Below are 21,385 nucleotides of genomic sequence, written 5' to 3'. Positions count from 1 at the left end.
TCCTTGAATTTAAAAAAAATAAAGATTATACAATTTTAACATCTTAATATTTTTCAATTTAATTTCGGTATAAAAATTTATTTTTGTTAATTTTTAGATCCTGGTTGAGAGAGGAGAGAGAGGTCGTTGGATTTCAGTAGTAAAGAGAGAATCATGTTGTTGACACTAATTTAAACCATTAAAAAGAATAATGTTTATGTGAAATAGTTCTTTTTAACTGGGAGAGCTTATATTAGATGTTTTTCTTACTTTTAAAGTTTGTGAAAAAGTAAATATGAATTCAGGTTGATTTTTGGTTTTAGGTTCATTTATATTTTTTGAAGGGTATTTTTTGGTTATTTTTTTTGAGGTTATGAATAGGTTTACTATGGTTTTTTTTTATAGGTGTTTTAGGTCTAAATGAGCTTTAGGTAAAAAAAACTTGGGTTTTGATTTTCCAACCACCACAATAGTTGCAATCTGGGCAAGATTAGACAACGCGTTGTCTATCTAAATAGGCGATGTCCTATTTGAATTTTTATTTTTAAATAGAAGTGGACAACATGTCATCCGCTCCAAGTGCAACGAAAAAAAAAGAGCTTAGTCAGGTGAGCCCTAATGAAATGGGCCAGGCCCAACAACACTTAACCTTTTTTTCCCTTTATTTTTTCAATTAATGCTTCTTTTTATATGTGTTTTTTAGTAAAATAACAAATCATTTATATTTAGATTAATATCTCTTTTTGTTTTTAATTTTTGAAGAGGTTTTTCTAATTCATATATATATATATATGTGAACTATATTTTTAAAAATAAAAAATATTTATTTTCAAATAATATTTCTAATATGTGTAGCCTTGTATAATATTTTTTTGTTCAATTAATTTAATGTGTTTGTCTATTTCTATTATCGTTTAATTGAATAAAAAAAATTTATAATAAATAAAATTTAGCAAATATAATTGTGTAAATGTCTCGTTTTGCGAAATTAAATATCTTGATTTGTATTTGTCTCTTGATTTTTCAAGTTTTATTTTTAAGTATCTTTAATGACTTTTTATTTATTTATTAGCACATATAGTTCTCGGTTTACTTGATTACATGTATGCGCAAACTTTTTGATCTACACTTTAATTTTTTGAATTACATAAATGCATTGAAAAAACCTACATATACAATGCTTTTATAGAAAATAAAAATATCTAACTCACGGTGGATCATGGATTATATTGAAGTGATTAAAAATAACATAAAAAACAAGTAAATTGTATAGACAAGTTATCAATGATAGAGGCCCCTTCATATATAGATAATGGAGCATCAATTATTAAGTTTAGGGAGACACATAGTGGCCGAGTAAGTCAATATAAGATCCATGTGCTTGTAAGTAATAATGGATTCTCATGAGTTCTAAAATTTAACATGTTTAAGAATAAGGTTGATGTGTTAGATAATTAGTTGATTTTTAAGTTCAAACAATTTGGTCCATTCTTCATAGTGAATGTATCTAGTGACTTGATATGAAAAGCCCATAGGGTTGGTAACTGGTAACAAGTGATGTCTAGTAAACTAGGTGATCGGTAGTTGATACTTGCAAAAAAATCCCCTTTGGTGGATGTGGGATTCTCTGACTATAAAACCAATAACTTTATAATGAGAGAAAGTGCAATAATATTTTAGAGAGAGATACTCTAAAAATATATAGGCATTAGAGAATGAAGAGATTGTGAACCTTTGACCTCAAGGATTTATAATGTATTTATAGCTCATGAATTTTATCCTTTTGTGGAGAGGAGGAGTTGAAATGTAATTTCAACATTGTGATATTTTGAGTTGTAATAAATTAAAAATAATATGTATTTGATCAATATAAAATATCTAGAGACCTAAGTGGGGTTCAGAAAAAATTCTCTAGTGAGTGTTGGGTTTAGATAAGGTGCCCGAGCCCATTAAAGGTAAAAGTGAATTTGAGAACGCTGCTTAGACCTAAATATACTGAGCTCGGGCGTGACAACCCGTGCTCACGAGGGCTATAAGATGTATGCCCATCACCATTTGGTTGTATGCCCTGCATGGGTGTACATGTATTGGGGTGCACTAAGCATATATGCACTAGGCAGACACCTAATGCACTTCATAGTGCCCATGTATCGAGTGTCCATATGCCAATGCAAGGAGCATGGGCTCGGGACATTTGCTTAAGCCTATGTTCTTGGTGATAGCCAGAGCTTAAGTTTCTTGTGTGTTTTTTAAGCTTTTTTCTCTTTCATAGAATTCCTTTAGGTCTATTTTGGGGGATTTTTTAGTCTATTTTATTTGTATTTATCAGATTGCGTTATCAATTTAAAAAGTTTGAAGTGATAGCTTAAGAATATTTTTTTTTTATAAGTTCCTTATTTTCCATTCCTAACCTAACAACACATCTTGAAACACTAAACTGACTTAAACCTTAAAATACAAAACTAACTTTTAATGAAATTTAACCCTTTTCACAATATCTGATACTAAACAATGAATAGCTTTTATAAGGAGGATTTTTTAGGAATTCCTTTTATTTTTTTTTCTATTTAGTGTAAGAAGTTAAACTTTATATATAATAATTTTTTTTCCTAGTTTATTTAGAATTTTTATAACTTTTTTTTTTAGGTTTCTAGTTTGTTTAGGTTAGTTTTTAAGTTTATTTAAGGAGTTGTAAGTAATAAAATTATAAATTAGGGTTTTGTGTGATATTTTATTTGGCTTCAATGATACTAGAGGTTATGTCTTTATAATTTATTGTTTTTTAGTTTGTGTTTGTGTTTATTAATTGATATTAGAGTCTAATGATACAATTGATTATTTGCTTGCTATGTGCTAGAATAACTATGACTAAAGAGGTAGTAGAGTAAGACATGTTCGTATAAGAGGGGATAAAAAGGTTTCTCTTGAGTAAGAGATGTACAAAAGATGGTGATAGAAGACATGCAATGACAAATTACAAAATTAAAAAGAAATGTTCAGATGATATAAGATATGAAAAAACAAATTGCAATATTAACCCATTAGTTGGCGGAGGTTAATAGCTTAGGATATCTTGAGAAGAGTGATTATGGATCTCTGATTAATTTTAAGAATATATTTCAAAGATATAAGCAAAGAAAATAACTTTTTGATTGTGATGTATATGATATTAAAATTAAAATTTTTGATAATTCTAACTCCTTGGTGTACCATAATCAAATACTAAAATTTGAGAAGGATGATGAAAGTGACGGCAAAGGAAAAGCTATAAATGCAATTTTTTTAATTAGTGATCTCCATGAGAAGATATCAAAATTAGATGTGGTTATTAAACATCCCGTGAAGGATGTGCGTTTAAGAAAATTTTTAGAATTAATGAGGGGAAAGCTGATGCTATTGCAATTCAGCTCATGCAAGATTTTCAAGTCGTTGGCAGTATCCAATTCGAATATCATAGACTTCATCAAAGGTAGGTTACAAAGAAAGTAACCATAAGACATGACTATAATAAAAAGTCGTTGGCAGTATCCAATCGAATATTATAGACTTCGTCTAAGGTAGTTTACAAAGAAAGTACCCTTAAGACGTGATTATAATAAAAAAGTCTATATTTCCTGAAAAAAAGAAAAGAAAAACACTACAAAGCTGAGAAAGGCAGACAATATCGATTTTCAAAATCTGAAGGATACTCAAATGAATTTCGGAAATGTTGAGGAGGATGTAGGAAAACCTGAACATATACGAGAGAACACAACCCCATCATGGGATGCTGTAATATGATAGAATGGAATGAAAAACATATTGGAATGAGCAATAACTATTACTTGATTTTTCTATTTTCTGTTTGTGTAATTTGTTGGGTGTGGACACAACATGGTTGGTGGCAGCCATGTTAGACATGGCTAAAGTCAATGGTGGTTGCATGGTGGGTGCCTAACCAAAGAAATTGTTGCCCACCATTGTTGACTAAAGAAGAAACTTGTCTCCCACATCAGCTATAAATAGAGAGTGCCATTGATAGCTGATGAGCACCACGAGATAAAGAGAAACACAGAGAGAGAGCTAAGGGTGAGAGTTGAGTTGAGTTGAGAAGTTTTCTCCTCCTCCTTGTTTTGTTGTTTGTATTGCTTTTGAGCTTGATTAATACAAACCAGTAGCTCCGTGGAGTAGGCAAGTTGCCGAACCACGTAAATTTGTGTGTGTTTGAATGTTTGGATCACCTAACAACTGGTATCAGAGCTTGTTCTTGAAAGTTCTTGAAAAAAGAGGGTGTTTGATCCAAACTAAAAAATCAAAGTTCTCAAAACGTGTTTTTGAACATACCACCGTGAAGAGGACGACGAGAGACATCCACTGGTGAAAACCCGGCGAAAATCCGACGTCCTGCATGCCCGCACGCGCCACCACCAGTACTGCCCACGCGCACAGACGCGCCGTACGCGCGTCACGCGTCTTCCTCGCCAATTCCTGCAAATCGACACTGCCACGTCAGCAGACACATCAGCCGTCCAGCACAGTCAGCAGTCGCGCGCCCCTGCCACGTCAGCCGTCTGACCGGTCAAGCAGACACGTCACCCCTGCCACGTCAGCACTGCCACGTCATCCACAAATCTCCGCGGGTCTGCCACGTCAGATTCGGTGGACCCCACATTGCTTACGTGTGTGACACATCATCCTGACACGTCAGCATACCTGGGTTTTGATCCGGTGTGGCGCAGCGACTATTCCTCCTGCCACATGGCTTCATCTGCAGCGTCCAGTTATCTCAAGTTTTGATTGTTTAAATCGGAGCCATCCGAAGTCCGATTTGGGTGATCTCAGTGTCGTTTCCAGCATTTTTGGCCATTCCGGACACATCTGTAAGGTCAGATTTTTGAGATTCAAATCCGAGAAAGAGTAAAAATGGCTGATGAAATAAAGGCTGCAGGAATTGAAAAATTTGATGGAACTGATTTTGGATATTGGAAAATGCAAATTGAAGATTATCTATATGGAAAGAAACTTCATCTTCCTCTGTTGGGGAGCAAGCCAGAAAACATGTCAGAAGAAGATTGGCAAATACTTGATAGACAAGTCTTGGGCATTATCCGGCTATCATTATCAAGAAGAGTTGCTCATAATGTTACAAAAGAGAAATCCACAGCAAGATTGATGGAAGCCTTGTCTGGGATGTATGAGAAGCCATCAGCAAATAACAAAGTGCACTTGATGAAGAAGCTGTTCAACCTGAAGATGACAGAAAACACCTCTGTTACACAGCATCTTAATAATTTCAACACCATCACAAATCAATTGTCATCCGTTGAAATTGAGTTTGATGATGAGATCCGAGCACTTATTTTGCTAGCTTCACTTCCAAGCAGTTGGGAAGGTATGAGAACAGCCGTAAGCAACTCAGCTGGAAAATCCAAATTAAAGTATGATGATATCCGAGACCTGATTTTAGCTGAAGAAGTACGAAGAAAAGACTCGGGTGAAAGCTCAAGTTCAGGTTCAGCTTTCAACATCAACACTCGAGGAAGGAGACAAGACAGAGGCTTATCCAGAGGCAGATCAAAATCCAGGTACAGAAGCAAAAGCAAGTTTGGACCCAGGAAGCAGGTTGAATGTTGGAATTGTGGCAAACCTGGCCATTTTATGAGGAGTTGCACAAAACCAAAGAAACCTGAAGCTGATTCTGCAAACGCCACTACAGACGAGGTACAAGATGCTTTGATTCTTACTGTACATAGTCCTATTGATGATTGGGTTCTTGATTCTGGAGCTTCATTTCACTGTACACCACACCATGAAATGATGCAAAACTATATTGCTGGAGATCACGGGGTAGTCTATCTGGCCGATGGACAACCATTGGAGATTGTGGGTATAGGAGATGTGCAAATCAAGACAATGAATGGATCTATATGGAACTTGCAAAATGTAAGGCATGTTCCTGGACTAAAGAAGAAGCTGATCTCGGTCGGACAACTTGATGATAGTGGTCATTCAATCCTTTTTTGTGGAGGAATGTGGAAGGTATCAAAGGGAGCAATGGTTTTGGCTCGTGGAAAGAAAACCGGCACCCTGTATATGACCACAAGATCAGCAGATATAATTGCCTCTACTGAAGCAGAAAATCAGGCGCAGCTATGGCATTGTAGACTCGGCCATATGAGTCAAAAGGGGATGAAGATACTTCAGTCAAAGGGAAAGCTGCCAGAATTAAAAAATATTGATCTAGACATTTGTGAAAGCTGTGTTCTCGGAAAACAGAAGAAGCTCAGTTTCTTAAAGGTTGGCAGGACCTTAAGACCAAGAAAACTAGAACTGGTGCACACAGATTTATGGGGACCAGCTCCAGTAGCATCTCTTGGCGGTTCTCGGTACTATGTCACTTTTATTGATGACTTTAGCAGAAAGGTATGGGTCTACTTTCTGAAAAATAAATCTGATGTGTTTGACACATTCAAGAAATGGAAGGCTATGGTTGAGACTGAATCAGGTTTGAAGCTGAAATGCTTACGATCTGATAATAGAGGAGAATACATTGATGGAGGTTTCAAGGAGTATTGCGCTGTCAACGGTATCAGAATGGAAAAGACAGTTCCAGGCACACCACAACAGAATGGTATTGCTGAACGGATGAACCGGACCATCAATGAACGAGCTAGAAGCATGAGGTTTCATTCTGGGCTACCTCAAACATTCTGGGCTGATGCAGTTCATACTGCAGTTTACTTGATCAACCGTGGACCATCAGTACCTTTGGAGTTCAGACTGCCCGAGGAAGTCTGGAGAGGAAAAGAAGTACAGCTTTCTCACCTAAAGGTCTTTGGGTGTGTTTCCTATGTGCATGTAGACTCTGATGCTCGCAACAAGCTGGATGCCAAATCAAAGAAATGTTTCTTTATTGGCTATGGAGATGAAGAATTTGGATTTCGGTTCTGGGATGATCAAAACAGGAAGATTATCAGAAGCAGGAACGTGATCTTCAACGAGAAAGTTTTGTACAAAGACAAATCAAGTACAGAACTAGAAATAACTGATTCAGATACGAGTCCAGAGAAATCTGAATTCATACAATTAGAAGGGCTTCCTGATGTTACCACTCAAGAGTTCATACAAGACAGTTCAAGCACTTCAGTACCCACCACTTCTACACAAGATAGTGCAGAGCCAAGTGAACCAGCTGTTCGCAGGTCTTCCAGGACTATAAAGCCTCCACAACGGTTCACACTTCTACTTAATTATATCTTGCTGACCGATGGTGGTGAACCATTAACTTATGAAGAATCCTTACAAGATGGAAACTCGAGCAAGTGGGAGTTAGCCATGAAAGACGAGATGGAGTCATTGCTGAAGAACAAGACTTGGGAGTTAACCAAACTGCCTGAAGGAAAGAAGGCCTTGCAAAACAAGTGGGTCTACAGAGTAAAGACCGAGCATGACGGAAGCAAACGGTTCAAAGCAAGACTTGTTGTAAAAGGGTTTCAGCAAAAGAAGGGGATCGACTATTCTGAGATATTTTCTCCAGTTGTGAAGCTTACAACAATCAGAGTTGTTCTGGGGATAGTAGCTGCAGAAAATTTACATCTTGAACAATTAGATGTAAAAACAGCATTTCTTCATGGAGAATTGGAGGAAGACATTTACATGCAACAACCAGAGGGGTTTGCAATACCAGGAAAGGAGAGTCAAGTTTGCAAACTAAAGAAGAGTCTATATGGTTTGAAGCAAGCTCCAAGACAGTGGTACAAGAAGTTTGATAACTTCATGAGTAGTACGGGATACACAAAATGTCAGGCTGATCATTGTTGCTATGTCAAACATTTTGACAACTCCTATATCATTCTACTGCTATATGTGGATGATATGTTAATTGCAGGTTCCAGCATGGAAGAGATTGACAAGCTAAAGCAACAGTTGTCAAAACAGTTTGAAATGAAGGATCTGGGAGCTGCTAAACAAATACTTGGCATGAGAATCATCAGAGACAAAGACAAAGGCATACTAAAGCTTTCACAGGCAGAGTATCTCAAGAAGGTTCTCAGCAGGTTTAGTATGGATAATGCTAAGCCAGTATGTACACCTCTGGGGAATCATTTCAAGCTCAGTAAAGACCAGTCACCAAAAACTGAGCTAGAACGTGGATACATGGACCAGATCCCATACGCCTCAGCTATCGGCTCCTTGATGTATGCCATGGTCTGTACTAGACCAGATATTGCCCATGCAGTGGGAGTTGTAAGCCGATATATGAGCAATCCTAGAAAGCAGCATTGGGAGGCAGTGAAATGGATCATGAGGTACTTAAAAGGCTCATCGGAGACATGTCTTATTTTCACAGCTGGCGGTTTGAAACTTGAAGGCTTTGTAGATGCTGATCTAGCAGGAGATGTTGATAGCAGAAAGAGTACTACAGGTTATATATACACTCTAGGAGGCACTGCTGTTTCTTGGAGTTCTACCTTGCAAAAGATAGTTGCTCTTTCAACGACAGAAGCTGAATATGTCGCAGTTTCAGAATCCGCAAAAAAGATAGTATGGCTACAGAGTTTCCTGCAAGAATTGGGCAAGATGCATGGAAAGGGTACTTTGTATAGTGACAGTCAGAGTGCAATCTTCCTTGCCAAGAATCCAGCATTTCACTCCAGAACAAAGCACATACAGATCAAATATCACTTCATCCGGCAACTGCTCGACGATGAACAACTGTTACTTGAAAAGATCTGTGGAAGCAAGAATCCAGCTGACATGTTAACCAAAGGAGTCACTCTTGATAAACTGAAGCTGTGTAAAGCTTCAGTTGGACTTAAAGATTAAAAAACAGATCTAGCGCCATTTGTGTCCAAGTGGGAGATTGTTGGGTGTGGACACAACATGGTTGGTGGCAGCCATGTTAGACATGGCTAAAGTCAATGGTGGTTGCATGGTGGGTGCCTAACCAAAGAAATTGTTGCCCACCATTGTTGACTAAAGAAGAAACTTGTCTCCCACATCAGCTATAAATAGAGAGTGCCATTGATAGCTGATGAGCACCACGAGATAAAGAGAAACACAGAGAGAGAGCTAAGGGTGAGAGTTGAGTTGAGTTGAGAAGTTTTCTCCTCCTCCTTGTTTTGTTGTTTGTATTGCTTTTGAGCTTGATTAATACAAACCAGTAGCTCCGTGGAGTAGGCAAGTTGCCGAACCACGTAAATTTGTGTGTGTTTGAATGTTTGGATCACCTAACATAATTATCAATCTGTAAGTGTTTGTTTGGAATACGAGGAATAAAAATCTAAAGCATGAGAATAGCGTAGAGCAGCTCAAAATCTAACTATAATACATCACGTTAAATTTGTGTTTAGTGGAGGCTATGAATGATAAGTTGATAAATCCAATTTGGGTAATGCTAATAGGAGCTGGCAGGCATTGTATCTAAAGGTTTATCTGGGGGTACACTGTATGTGTTTGGAACACTGATTTTTCACAGCAAATTCGATTGAGGAAGACGAAGAAAGAATCAATAACCATGCCATTGTCCTAGGAAGCTGGGGATTAGTTTTGCTTGGTGTCTATGTATGAACTATGGAGTGATAGACTAGAGGATGGTGCTTAGGATAGCCTCGTTTCTGTCTCCGTCTCTGTAGTCCCGACTCTCCTTTAGGCTGTTGTTTTAGCTGTCTTGATTTGTGGCCTTTTGCCTTCTATACCAGAAGATTTGGTTCATTTTTTTTTTGTGTCTGTTTTTTGTTCTCCCTTTCCATGATAGCTTTTGTTGTCCTGTGTTCTACAAAGATTGGCTTATGAAGGAAAAAGAAGACATCGTCACACGATTAATTCAATCGAAAATGAAAAAAAAAAACCCTTAATAGTTCAGAATCATGGAATCAATTTTATGAGAAATGCAAATTAGGACCATTACACTGTTGGCATTTTTCTCAGCAGTTTGTTGAAGCTGCAATGCAAATTCAAGGCCCCAAACGACATCACCCATTTTAGGGCGTACAATTCCTTGACCATGTAAGCAACTGTTAGCAATCTCTGCAAACTTATTTAAAGAAACAGGGGAAACCTCGCCCTTTAAATGTGGATCCACGATCTGATCAAGGGTTCCTCTTTGGTAACATTTTCGTGCCCAGTCAGCTAAGCTTGATAGATCTTTCGGTAAACTTGGAATCACTGGTGGCCTTGCACATAGCACCTCAAACAAAACCACAGCGAATGAATAAACATCAGATTTCTCTGTTAGGTGTTGCCTACGGTAGTACTCTGGATCCACATATCCAATGCTACCTCTAACTACAGTGCTAACATGGGTTTGGGATGTACTAGTGGGACCCAATCTGGACAGCCCAAAATCTGAAACCTTAGCCACCCAATTCTTATCTAACAATATGTTTGTTGACTTCACATCACGGTGAATGATTGTGTGCTTTGCTCCTGAATGAAGATAATGCAACCCTTTTGCAGCAACAATGCATATTTCTAGCCTTTGCTTCCATGGAAGAGGAGAGTTCTTTGTTTTGTATAGATGTTCTCTAAGGGTGCCTCTTGATATGTAATTGTTAGGATGCTGACATGCAAACCCGACAAGACAAAAGGTAAGGGACAAGATAAAATGAGAAATAACACACAAGAATTTACGTGGTTCACCCAATTTGGCTACGTCCACGGGCAAGTATAGAAGGATTTTACTAAGTAATGTGGGAATACAACTTTTTCATAGTCTCTGCTCTGAGCTTCATCTAGGAACTCTTCTTCTCCTTGCACATGTTGTCTCATTATAGTACCTCGTTGGATCCTCCAGGTACTCCTACACAATCTTCGTGTGCTCTCGTGCAATTTTGGTTCTTCAGATTTCTCCCTATTCCTTGCTTATGTTTGACAGCAGCTCATCTTGTCACAACATCTATCCAAGTCAAAATAGGGTGCCAATCATTGGTGACTGACCATATCAACACAATAAGAACTCTAGACACCCGATCATTTGGACAATTTGAGGTGGAGAGTGAAAATAGAGTTCTTTTGTGCCTAACATTGTTGACAAATTAATGCCTAACATTGTTGACAAATGGCAGAAACCACATCGGTGACTGACCATATCAACACAATAAGAACTCTATTTTCACAACTCACTACATTGGGTCAGCAAATAGAGGAAAATGAACGTGCAGAGCTTCTACTTCAAAGTCTTCCTGATTCGTATGATCAGCTCATTATCAACTTGACAAATAATATCCTCTCAGATTATCTAGTCTTCGATGATGTTGCAGCCGCTATCTTGGAAGAAGAAAATAGGCGCAAAAACAAAGGAGACAGAAATAGTTCAAACCAAGCAGAGGCGTTGTTGGTGTCAAGAGGAAGATCAACAGAGCATGGCTCTAGTGGGAGTCAAAGGCAGGGGAGGTCCAAATCAAGAAGTAAGAAGGCTGTGAAATGCTACAACTGTGGCAAAAAGGGGCACTTCAAAAAGGATTGTTGGTTTAAAAATGGTATAGAGAATACTGTAGAGTCATCAAAATCTCAAGGATGGAAGGATGAGTTGTTGCAGATGCACCTAATTGAGGGGGTGCAAACACCTGTGATAAAAGGTGACCGCCTATGATGAAAGGCGAAGACACCAAAGGGAGTTAGTGTGGGTGGAGCTGTTAAGCAGAAAAGGCGTAGAAGCTCTAAACATAGAAATTGAGGTGGAGGATTGCGAGGAGTATACCGCAACTTTCTCTTTCTATGTAATTAGTGGCAAAGAATTTATGGAGCCACTTTGAAGCATCTTAGCTAAAGAAGAATGCGACCGCCTATAAAAGGCGAAGACACCTTAAAGAGAAGGTGTGAGGGCTATGAGATGAGCCCATGATCAGACTGCTGCATGATGACGAGCGGAGACACCTCAGGATAAGGTGTGAGGGCCGTGGAAGGAGCCTAGTTCAGAACGCCCTAGAGCCAATGTGATGGCTAGGTATGAGTGGACAGATGGATAGCCAATAAAAGGGCTATGATGAGTATAGAAACAAATGCAGGATTGACTTTCATGGATATTGCCCCCATGCTAAAGATCAATGAGCTAGAAGACATTTGCCTTGGACAATAAGTGGATGACTTGTGGAGAATTAAGACGCGGCTGTTATGAAGGAGCAGAGGGCATGCGCAGGTTCTGGGAACAAGTTGACTCTTGTCAAGGTGGTGAGCTTGGTAATGGCATTGTAATACTCAGAGTATGAAGACAGATATGGATCAACCTTTTATGGGCTGCCCCCATGCTTAAAGGTGGAAAGCTACCTGGACTCTTGAGACTAAGAGTGGGAGACTCATGGAGAAGTAAGTCGTGGTTCCTAGGGTGGAACAGAGGGCAGACGCAACTCCTGGATGAGTAGACTCTTGGAAGAGTGGTGAGCATATGATCATATTAAGATACTCAGATAATAACTGTCTCACTTGAAATATCCATTTGAGGGGGTGTTATAAGCCTTGATGTGAGGCTTGATGAATCATTCCGGACCGAGCATGGTTGATACGCTCGAAGGGGAATGTTGTTCTAGAGACAAGCGTTAACACTATTCAGATGTGATGTGGTAGACTATCTGGTTATAATGATACTTTTGTGTGAGAAAAGGTGTGCTTAGGTCACCCTGATAATTGAAAGATTTGGCAAGTACCTGTAAACTTGGCTATAAAAGCTCTCAAAATGGAAAGCTTGGAAGAGCTGTAAGATGCAAGCTTGTGTTGAAGAAGAAAGAGGACAACTGCCCCACATGAATGGCAAAGGGGGTGATTGTTAGGTTGGTTGCCATTAATGTGCAACAACCATTTGCTATTGCACCAACCATGTGCACTCATCCAAGATATCAAAGGTTGGCAGCCACCATTGTTGAAGAAGAGTTGGAGTTGGCAGCCACTTTTGTTGAAAAAAAGCCTCCATGAATGCCTATAAATAGAGGCATATGCAAGAGAGCAAAATGAGTGAAGAGAATTATGAAAATGTGAAGAGAGTAGAGAGAAAGAGAGAGCTGCAATGGCAGCAGCTGCAAGTGCAGCAAAGAGAGTTGAGAGTTGAGTATGAGAGGGTGTAATCCTCCTCCTCCATGTATTTGTTTTGTATTCTTTCTCTATCTCTAAATATATTGACTTCTCCCGTGGATGTAGGCGGTTTTGCCGAACCACGTTAAATATTGTGTCAGTGTGCTTGACCCTCCTATGAGCAAGTATCAGAATATTACCGGTCGGAATTTCCCAACAATAATCGTATACAAGGATCATCTCGCCATGATCATCATAGTATCCAATCAGTGACACTAGATGGAGGTGGCGAAGATCGGATAGCATCTCAATCTCTGTCCGGAACTCACGTGTCCCTTGCTTTGATGATGAATCTAGTCGTTTGATGGCTACTGCGATGAAACCGTATTCAATGTATCCTTTATACACAGTACCAAATCCCCCTGAACCAATAATATTTTGATCATCAAAGTTATCTGTTGCTTCGTTGATTTCGAAAAATGTAAACCGTCGGCAAAGATTAGTAGGTAGTGATGAAGAGATTGTAGTCGTGGACTTAGATGTTTGTGATATAATAGTCCAGGAGGATTTTTCCTCACTCTTGCTAGGGTCCTTGACTCGCTTCTGCTTGAAAGCAAAGAAATAAAGAATAAGAGAGCAAGCAGATACTGCACATATGGAACCTCCAACGATGCCTATAACCATAATTATTGATGATCTTTTGCCCGTTCTTCTCTCTGGATGTTGTTCTGCTGGTGGAGGAGCCACTGTTGGCTCAGGGTTGATTCCTGCAAGATTTTTGTCTGTTTTATTCAGCTTGAATATTTCCAAGCCATTCAAGATTGCATCAGCATAAGTAGGTTTCAGTTCCATGTTAGGGTGTAGTTCGAGCCTCAAGTACTGCTTGCTCTGGCTCCCTTGAGGGACCAGCACGATGTAGTCTTTGTAAACTGGAATGCCGTTGCCCCCGCTCATATGGATCACATCTGCATCATGCTCTGCCGTTTGATTGTTGATGAATATTAAAAATACCTGTTGATTTACATTTATGAACTCCATTCGAGTCTCACAAAAGTGGAGTCTAAGGAGATAAAGGAAACCAGCATCAACTGGGAAGATCCACGTGAGATTGTAATTCATGTTAAGACGTGGTTCAGGACCCATTGAACGCATAGTACTATATACCATAACAGGTGCGGAGTAAGCTGGCGTTTTGGTTGTTTACTTTATCTTAACGCCTGGGAGATATGTAGTGTTCCCACTTTGTCCAATGAGATACTCTAAATCTTGATTCCATGTCCTGTACATGCCAGTATCTCCTGTGCTGCCGCTATCTTGCCCCCCAACATTCAGTCGATAAACTGTCTCAAGCGCAGTTGTGTTATCCAGGAAGGTGGGGACATCGGGGCCCACATAGGCTAGTGGATTATCATGGCCACGAGCATAGAAGCTGTCTGGCATGGAAACAATTTCGATACCATTAACGAAGGAAAAAGATGCTGGAGACGGAACGAAGGTTAATTCAAGCTTCTGGTTGTCCCTCACGGTGATGATGAACTCTTTGGTGAAGTAGTCAACTGGAGGTATTATAGCAGAAACTGTAAGAGAGGCACTACAGTTGTTCAGCAGCTGGTAGTTATTGGCACTAATAGAAAAGTAGGATGTGGATATATCAAGATTTGAATCAGAAGCTGGATAAAAGTAGAGACGCACAAATTTTGGGCCAGGCAAGACTGGAAACGTGTAAGTGAATTTAGAGTGAAAAATACGGGCTGTCATGTATGGGACTTGGTTGACAGAGGGGTCTTGACTGTCACAGATGAGGCTTCTGGGGGGTTAGAGGCAGCAAATTTAGACTGGGAATCACCATCCCAACTGCGACCATCTGGAGATGACAAATTAGAGGATGCACCACAGTTAAGGAGTATTAGATCAGTGGGGCTGTATGGCAATGAGTAATCTTTAGTAGCAGTAACACAGAGGAAGAGATGGAGGGGAGGGAGAAGGTAGAGAGCGATGAAGATGGACATTAATATGCTATTTCTTTTGTGGAATAAATTGGAGTAAGAAATCATAACTATTAAATGCAAAGATTTTGATTTAAGGGAAGATGATCAATGGTGTTGCTGTCTCATACAGTAACATTTTTGCTCAGGTTGAGAATAATAAAATAATATATTTGAAGCCCTTCGGAGAAGAAAATTCGACGACATGGCTAATGGGACACATTGGTCGCTGTACTGGGTCAGCTTTCGATGGCTACTTCCCGTTGTGTGGTTCTGAGTTCCGCAATAAAGCCGCCATGAACAATCTAATTTCAACGAAGGATCGACCTATTCCTTTTTGGTTCATGAGCGTGCCTTTTTGGGCTGAGCTTATAACCAAAAATCTTCTCATCTGGCATAGTAATCGCTTACTACAAAACTTGGTGGTAATGAGAAATCTTTCTTCCCATTAATCGAAGAATAATGGATTTATCTCTCGACATACTTGGTGCCGAATAAAATCAATAGCATCAGTGAAGAAGAGGCAAGCTGTCCTCTCTTCCCTGGAGATGGCAATTTGTTCGCTCTCATCCTGTTAAGCTTGATTTCCATGCATGAGGGGAAACTGAATGGAGTTCTCGGTGGATGAAAAATAATTGGAATAATAAATGAAATGACATTGAGTTTCATTGTTGAAAAAATCATGCTGAAATCACTTCAATTCTAAGGAAAATCCAAGTCTTCTACATTGAACAGGTCTAGCAAATGTTCTTATCTTTTACAAACAGGACACCTTATGCAAACCTGTGAACATTCCAAGATCTTTTTTTCAACTTCATAGCTTGCAATAGATTAAGGAAGCTTCGCCATTAATTAGAGCACGAGAAAGACAATCACTAGATATCGTCTCAACACAGCAATTGCTTGCTATTTTCTTCAATTATAAATCATCATTAAGTATATACAAATTTTATTGTTATACTCATCGGAATCATGAGTAAAAAGAAAGAAGAAGGGTTCAGACAGTCACCCTACACGTAGAGCAAACTGATCCACCCATCTTGGTGGAGCTCACATAGACGGATTGGGTCACCTTGCGCTTAATGGGTGGCTATTCAAATCGAAACCCACGCAGACAGATAAAGAACTGACCCCTTTGTCCCCTCTTCCTTGATCAACTACCATGTATGCACTGATTGTAGCAAGTGCAAGGCCGAGAGTTACCATTGATCGGTTTTGCACAGTTGCCATATAATTTGTGCATTGCAAAGTGGTTGTCGTTCTAAACTCTTATAGTTAATATAGTTACCCTGAGAGGCCAGTAGTCTCTGATGCACTTCAGATTCCATGGAGAACTCCTCTTCATTACCTTCACCGATTGTGGCATTGAAAATGGGACTCGAGTTTGCTTTCAGGAAAGGCAGCTGCAGAAGCAGATGTGATCACCGAAACCAGCAGGATATTAAAGAGAGCCACCAGAGGAATTCAATACTTACGTTAGGCCTCATCTCTTTCTGTCTGTACCCTTCTGTTACTGAGTTTGAAGAGCACTAAATAAACGTCACCGCTAAGAAGGCTTCAAACGCTGGATATTGTTGTGTATGGTCCCACACCATGTGATAGTGGGACCACCACATTTAATGAGAAGAGAGGCAGCTGACCACTTTAAAATTAAGTGGTTCGGGTACTGTAGCACAAGATTTGAAAAGAGAAGAGAGGAGAAGAAAATCAAGAGAGAAAAAGAGAAGAAAAGGCAGCAGAACAGCCTTTATTCTTTCTTCGATTTCCAGCTCGTTCACCGTTGGATCGGGCTGAGATTTTGACAGCAGCTTCTAGACATGTTGCTCTTCATTCTGAACGGTTGGATCGAAGATTAGTAGTGTGGAAGCTGGCCGTTTTGACAGAAAACGGGGCTGTCAGTTTTGTGAGTTTTTCTCAAATAATTCTCCTTTAATCTTGTTGTAATCCAAGAATAAGTTGTTCTTGATGATATATATGTTGTATCCCTTAGTTGAATCTGAGGAAGAATGATTGTGAACCCATTATTTGTTGATAGTGGAAGTTTTTAGGTGGACTACGGTCCCGTGGTTTTTCCCGCATCGGGTTTTCCACGTTAAAAATCTTGGTGTTGATTTTGTGATTATTTGCATTATTTTTTATCATTGTTTGATTCTGTTTTACTGCACAAAGAGGGAAAGAATTGGGACTTGTGAATTGTAATTGTATTCCGCTGAATTGATCCGGGTAAATTGGTGTCCGGTTGTTCCGAGTTTTCCCAACAAAGTGGTATCAGAGCCTGGTTGTGTAGATTGAATTTCTTGTGCAGTTAAAATGGAAAAGGAAGATTCGGGTATGATAAAGCTTACTTCCTCAAATTATTTTTTATGGAAAACAATGATGGAGGATCACTTATATTGCAATGATTTGGCTTTACCGATTGAATGTAAAGGAATAAAGCCTGATGATATGGATGATGCAAAATGGAATGGACTAAATAGAAAGGCTACTGCTAATGTTAGAAAATGGGTATCTTCTAAGTCCATTAATCATATTTCTCAAGAACATGACTGCTATACAGTTTGGAAGATGTTGGAAGAAACATTTGCTAAGGAGAGTGCACAAAACAAGGTTTTTGTAATTAGAGACCTTGTGAATTTGAAGTATAGAGATGGTGAAGATGCTTCAGTGCATATAAATATATTCCAAGGGTTCTTGAATCAGTTGTCATTGATGAATCTGGAGTTAGCTGATGAAATGCAAGCACTAATCCTACTGAGTTCATTGTCGGATAGTTGGGAGACTTTGGTGGTGTCACTTAGCAATTCTACTCCGAATGGGAAGATCACTTTGAAAACAGTGAAGGATTGTATCCTCAATGAAGAGAAGAGGAGGAAAGGCACAAGCACTTCTGAGTCTCATGCACTTGTTACAGAAAGTCGAGGGAGAAGTCCAAGCAGGTTCTCTCACAACAAGCAAGATAGAGAATCCAGCAATAGAAAAGGCAAATGGAAGCCAAGAGGAAGATCTCAGTCAAGGAAGGGTTTTAAGTGCTATTATTGTGACAAGCCTGGGCATATGCAAAAGGATTGCAGAAAGTATAAAAGAGATAAAAAGGGTAAAGATGAAGACAAGAATGAAGAGAATGGTACAGCTGCAGTTGTATATGATGGTGATGTTGCCATTGTTTGTGATGATGGTTGTGTTAATCTTGCATGTCAGGATACCACCTGGGTTGCAGATTCAGCAGCTTCTTACCATGTTACACCCCGACGTGATTTTTACACATCCTACACTGCTGGTGACTTTGGTCAAGTTAGGATGGGAAATCAAGGGATGGCTAGTGTTGTGGGCATTGGAGACATTTGGTTGGAAACCAATACTGGGTGCAAGTTGCTACTCAAAGATGTTAGGCATGTGCCTGATATGCGCCTACACTTAATCTCTACAGGTACTCTTGATGAAGAAGGCTATCACAATTACTTTGGAGATGGTAAATGGAAGCTCTCCAGAAATTCCCTGATTGTTGCTAAAGGGAAGAAAATGGGTCTCTACATGTCACAAGCCAAGGTGATCAAAGGGGAGGTGAATGCAATTGAAGATTGCTCTACTGATCTGTGGCATAAGCGGCTTGGACATTTAAGTGAGAAAGGCCTTGGCATCCTTGCCAAGAAGAACTACCTTCCATTAAAAGGTATGAACTTGAACACATGTACTCATTGTTTAGTTGGCAAACAACACAGAGTTGCATTTCAAAGATCACTTTCACATAGAAGATCACATGTTCTTGATTTAGTTCATACTGATGTTTGCTCTATGATTGACAAGTCTCTTGGGGGTGCATTGTACTTTGTTAGTTTTATTGATGATCACTCCAGGAAAATTTGGGCCACTTGTTTGAAATCCAAAGATCAGGTGCTTGATGTCTTTAAGGATTTCCATGCCAGAGTTGAAAGAGAAACTGGTAGAAAGCTCAAATGTGTTCGAGCTGACAATGGTGGTGAATATAGGGGTCCTTTTGAGAAGTACTGCAGGGAACATGGTATCAAGTTGGAGAAGACAGTTCCTAAGACTCCACAGCAGAATGGAGTGGCTGAGAGAATGAACAGAACCATTGTTGAAAGAATTAGATGTATGCTTTCTCATGCAAAGCTGCCTAAGTCTTTTTGGGGTGAGGCAATGAAGACTGCAGTTGCAATGATCAACCTTTCTCCATCAGTTCCTCTTGAATTTGATGTTCCAGATAGAGTTTGGAAAGGAAAAGATGTCTCTTATGCACACTTAAGAGTGTTTGGATGCAGGGCATTTGTACATGTTCCTAGAGATGAAAGGTCTAAGCTTGACAGCAAGACAAAGCAGTGCATTTTCTTGGGCTCTGAAGATGATGAGTTTGGCTATCGGTTATGGGATCCAAAGGAGAAGAAAATTGTGAGAAGTAGAGATGTTATCTTCTTTGAAGATCAAACCATTGAAGACTTTGAACAAAAGGAGAAAACAGAGTTCACTGTTTTTATTCCAACTAATTCAAATCCAAGACCTACTCCACAGTTACCTTTAATGCCTGCTAATCATGGGGGAGACTTGCAAAATGATGGTGGTGGTGGTTCTCTTATTGAGCCATTAGTTGGTGATCCTGAAGCAACTAATGATGATGTTGATGTTATTCCTGAACAGGTTATGCAGGAAGCTTCAGATGAGCCACAATTGAGAAGGTCAGCTAGACCTCGCCAACCTTCCACCAGATATTCTCCTCATGAGTATGTGTTGGTCACTGATAGGGGAGAGCCAGAATGCTTTGATGAAGCTATGTCACATGAGAAGAAAAGTGAGTGGTTGAAAGCAATGCAAGAAGAGATGAAATCCTTGCATGAAAACCATACCTTTGAGTTAGTGAAGCTTCCTAAAGGTAAGAGAGCACTCAAGAACAAATGGGTGTTCAGGTTGAAAATTGATGAACATTGCTCACAGCCAAGGTACAAGGCAAGATTGGTTGTGAAAGGCTTCGGACAGAAGAAAGGTATTGATTTTGAAGAAATCTTTTCACCAGTGGTCAAGATGTCTTCAATCCGAGTTGTGCTTGGCTTAGCTGCTAGTTTGAATCTTGAAGTAGAACAACTTGATGTGAAAACTGCCTTTCTTCATGGTGATTTGGATGAGGAGATCTACATGGAGCAGCCTGAAGGTTTTGAAGCAAAAGGTAAAGAGCAGCTAGTTTGTAAGTTGAAAAAGAGCTTATATGGGTTAAAGCAAGCTCCAAGACAATGGTATAAGAAGTTTGATTCTTTTATGGTGGATCATGGTTATGACAGGACCACTTCTGATCATTGTGTATTTATGAAAAGGTTTCCAGATGGAAACTTTATTATTCTCTTGTTGTATGTGGATGATATGTTGATTGTTGGCCATGATGCTAAGAAGATTCAGATGTTGAAGGAAGAGTTGAGCAAGTCTTTTGCAATAAAAGACTTGGGACCAGCAAAACAGATTCTTGGTATGAAGATCACACGTGACAGGAAGAAGGGAAAACTTTGGCTATCTCAGGAGAGATATGTTCAAAAGGTACTTGAGAGATTCAACATGAGCAACTCCAAACCTGTTTGTTCTCCACTTGCAAGCCACTTTAAACTAAGTTCTAAGCAGTGTCCTTCAAGTGATGAAGAAAAAGATGAGATGAAAAAGGTTCCTTATGCATCCGCAGTTGGTAGCTTGATGTATGTCATGGTTTGCACAAGGCCGGATATAGCTCATGCAGTTGGTGTGGTTAGTCGGTTCCTCTCCAATCCTGGTAAAGAACACTGGTCAGTAGTGAAATGGATACTCAGGTATCTCAAAGGTACTTCTAGTTTTGGTTTATGTTTTGGTAATGATAAACCTATGTTGGATGGATACACAGATGCAGATATGACTGGTGATGTTGATTCTAGAAAGTCCACATCAGGATACTTGATGAAGTTTGCAGGGGGAGCAGTCTCATGGCAATCAAGGTTGCAAAAATGTGTTGCATTATCCACTACAGAGGCCGAATATATTGCTCTTACTGAAGGGGGCAAAGAGTTGTTATGGATGAAGAAGTTCTTGCATGAACTTGGCCTAGTTCAAGAGAACTTTGTATTGCACTGTGATAGTCAAAGTGCAATCCATCTCAGTAAGCATCCTACTTTTCACTCTCGATCAAAGCACATTGAGGTTAGATATCAATGGATTCGAGATGCTATGGAGATGAAGTCATTCGTTGTTAAGAAGATCCATACTGATGACAACGTGTCTGACATGATGACCAAACCTCTACCGAGAGAGAAGTTTGAGTTTTGCAGAAAGGAAGCAGGCTTGTTAGAGCCTCCTAAATTGAATTTTACATATTGATCGCCGGTATGGCGAATTCCTCACATGGTGTGTGAGGGGGAGATTTGTTGTGTATGGTCCCACACCATGTGATGGTGGGACCACCACATTAATTTTCA

At 39.4% G+C, this 21,385-nt stretch overlaps 1 protein-coding gene across 1 annotated transcript; it reads right to left on the bottom strand.

The window, feature by feature from the left end:
• Window positions 1–1,031: 1,031 nt before the first annotated feature.
• On the bottom strand, window positions 1,032–15,092 carry LOC105123247 (receptor-like protein kinase FERONIA; the record flags this gene model as incomplete). Its single annotated transcript, XM_011022759.1, is given in 4 exon segments — window positions 1,032–1,042; window positions 9,850–10,503; window positions 13,182–14,762; window positions 14,765–15,092. Coding segments are annotated over 4 exon segments (2,499 nt in total), but the record flags the coding sequence as incomplete, so codon positions are not given.
• Between the last annotated feature and the right edge of the window lie 6,293 nt (window positions 15,093–21,385).

Source organism: Populus euphratica, unplaced genomic scaffold (genome assembly GCF_000495115.2).
Source record: "Populus euphratica unplaced genomic scaffold, PopEup_1.0 scaffold10.1, whole genome shotgun sequence".
In the NCBI taxonomy this organism is placed as follows: Eukaryota; Viridiplantae; Streptophyta; class Magnoliopsida; order Malpighiales; family Salicaceae; genus Populus; species Populus euphratica.
This window is presented reverse-complemented; position numbering and strand designations above follow the sequence as displayed.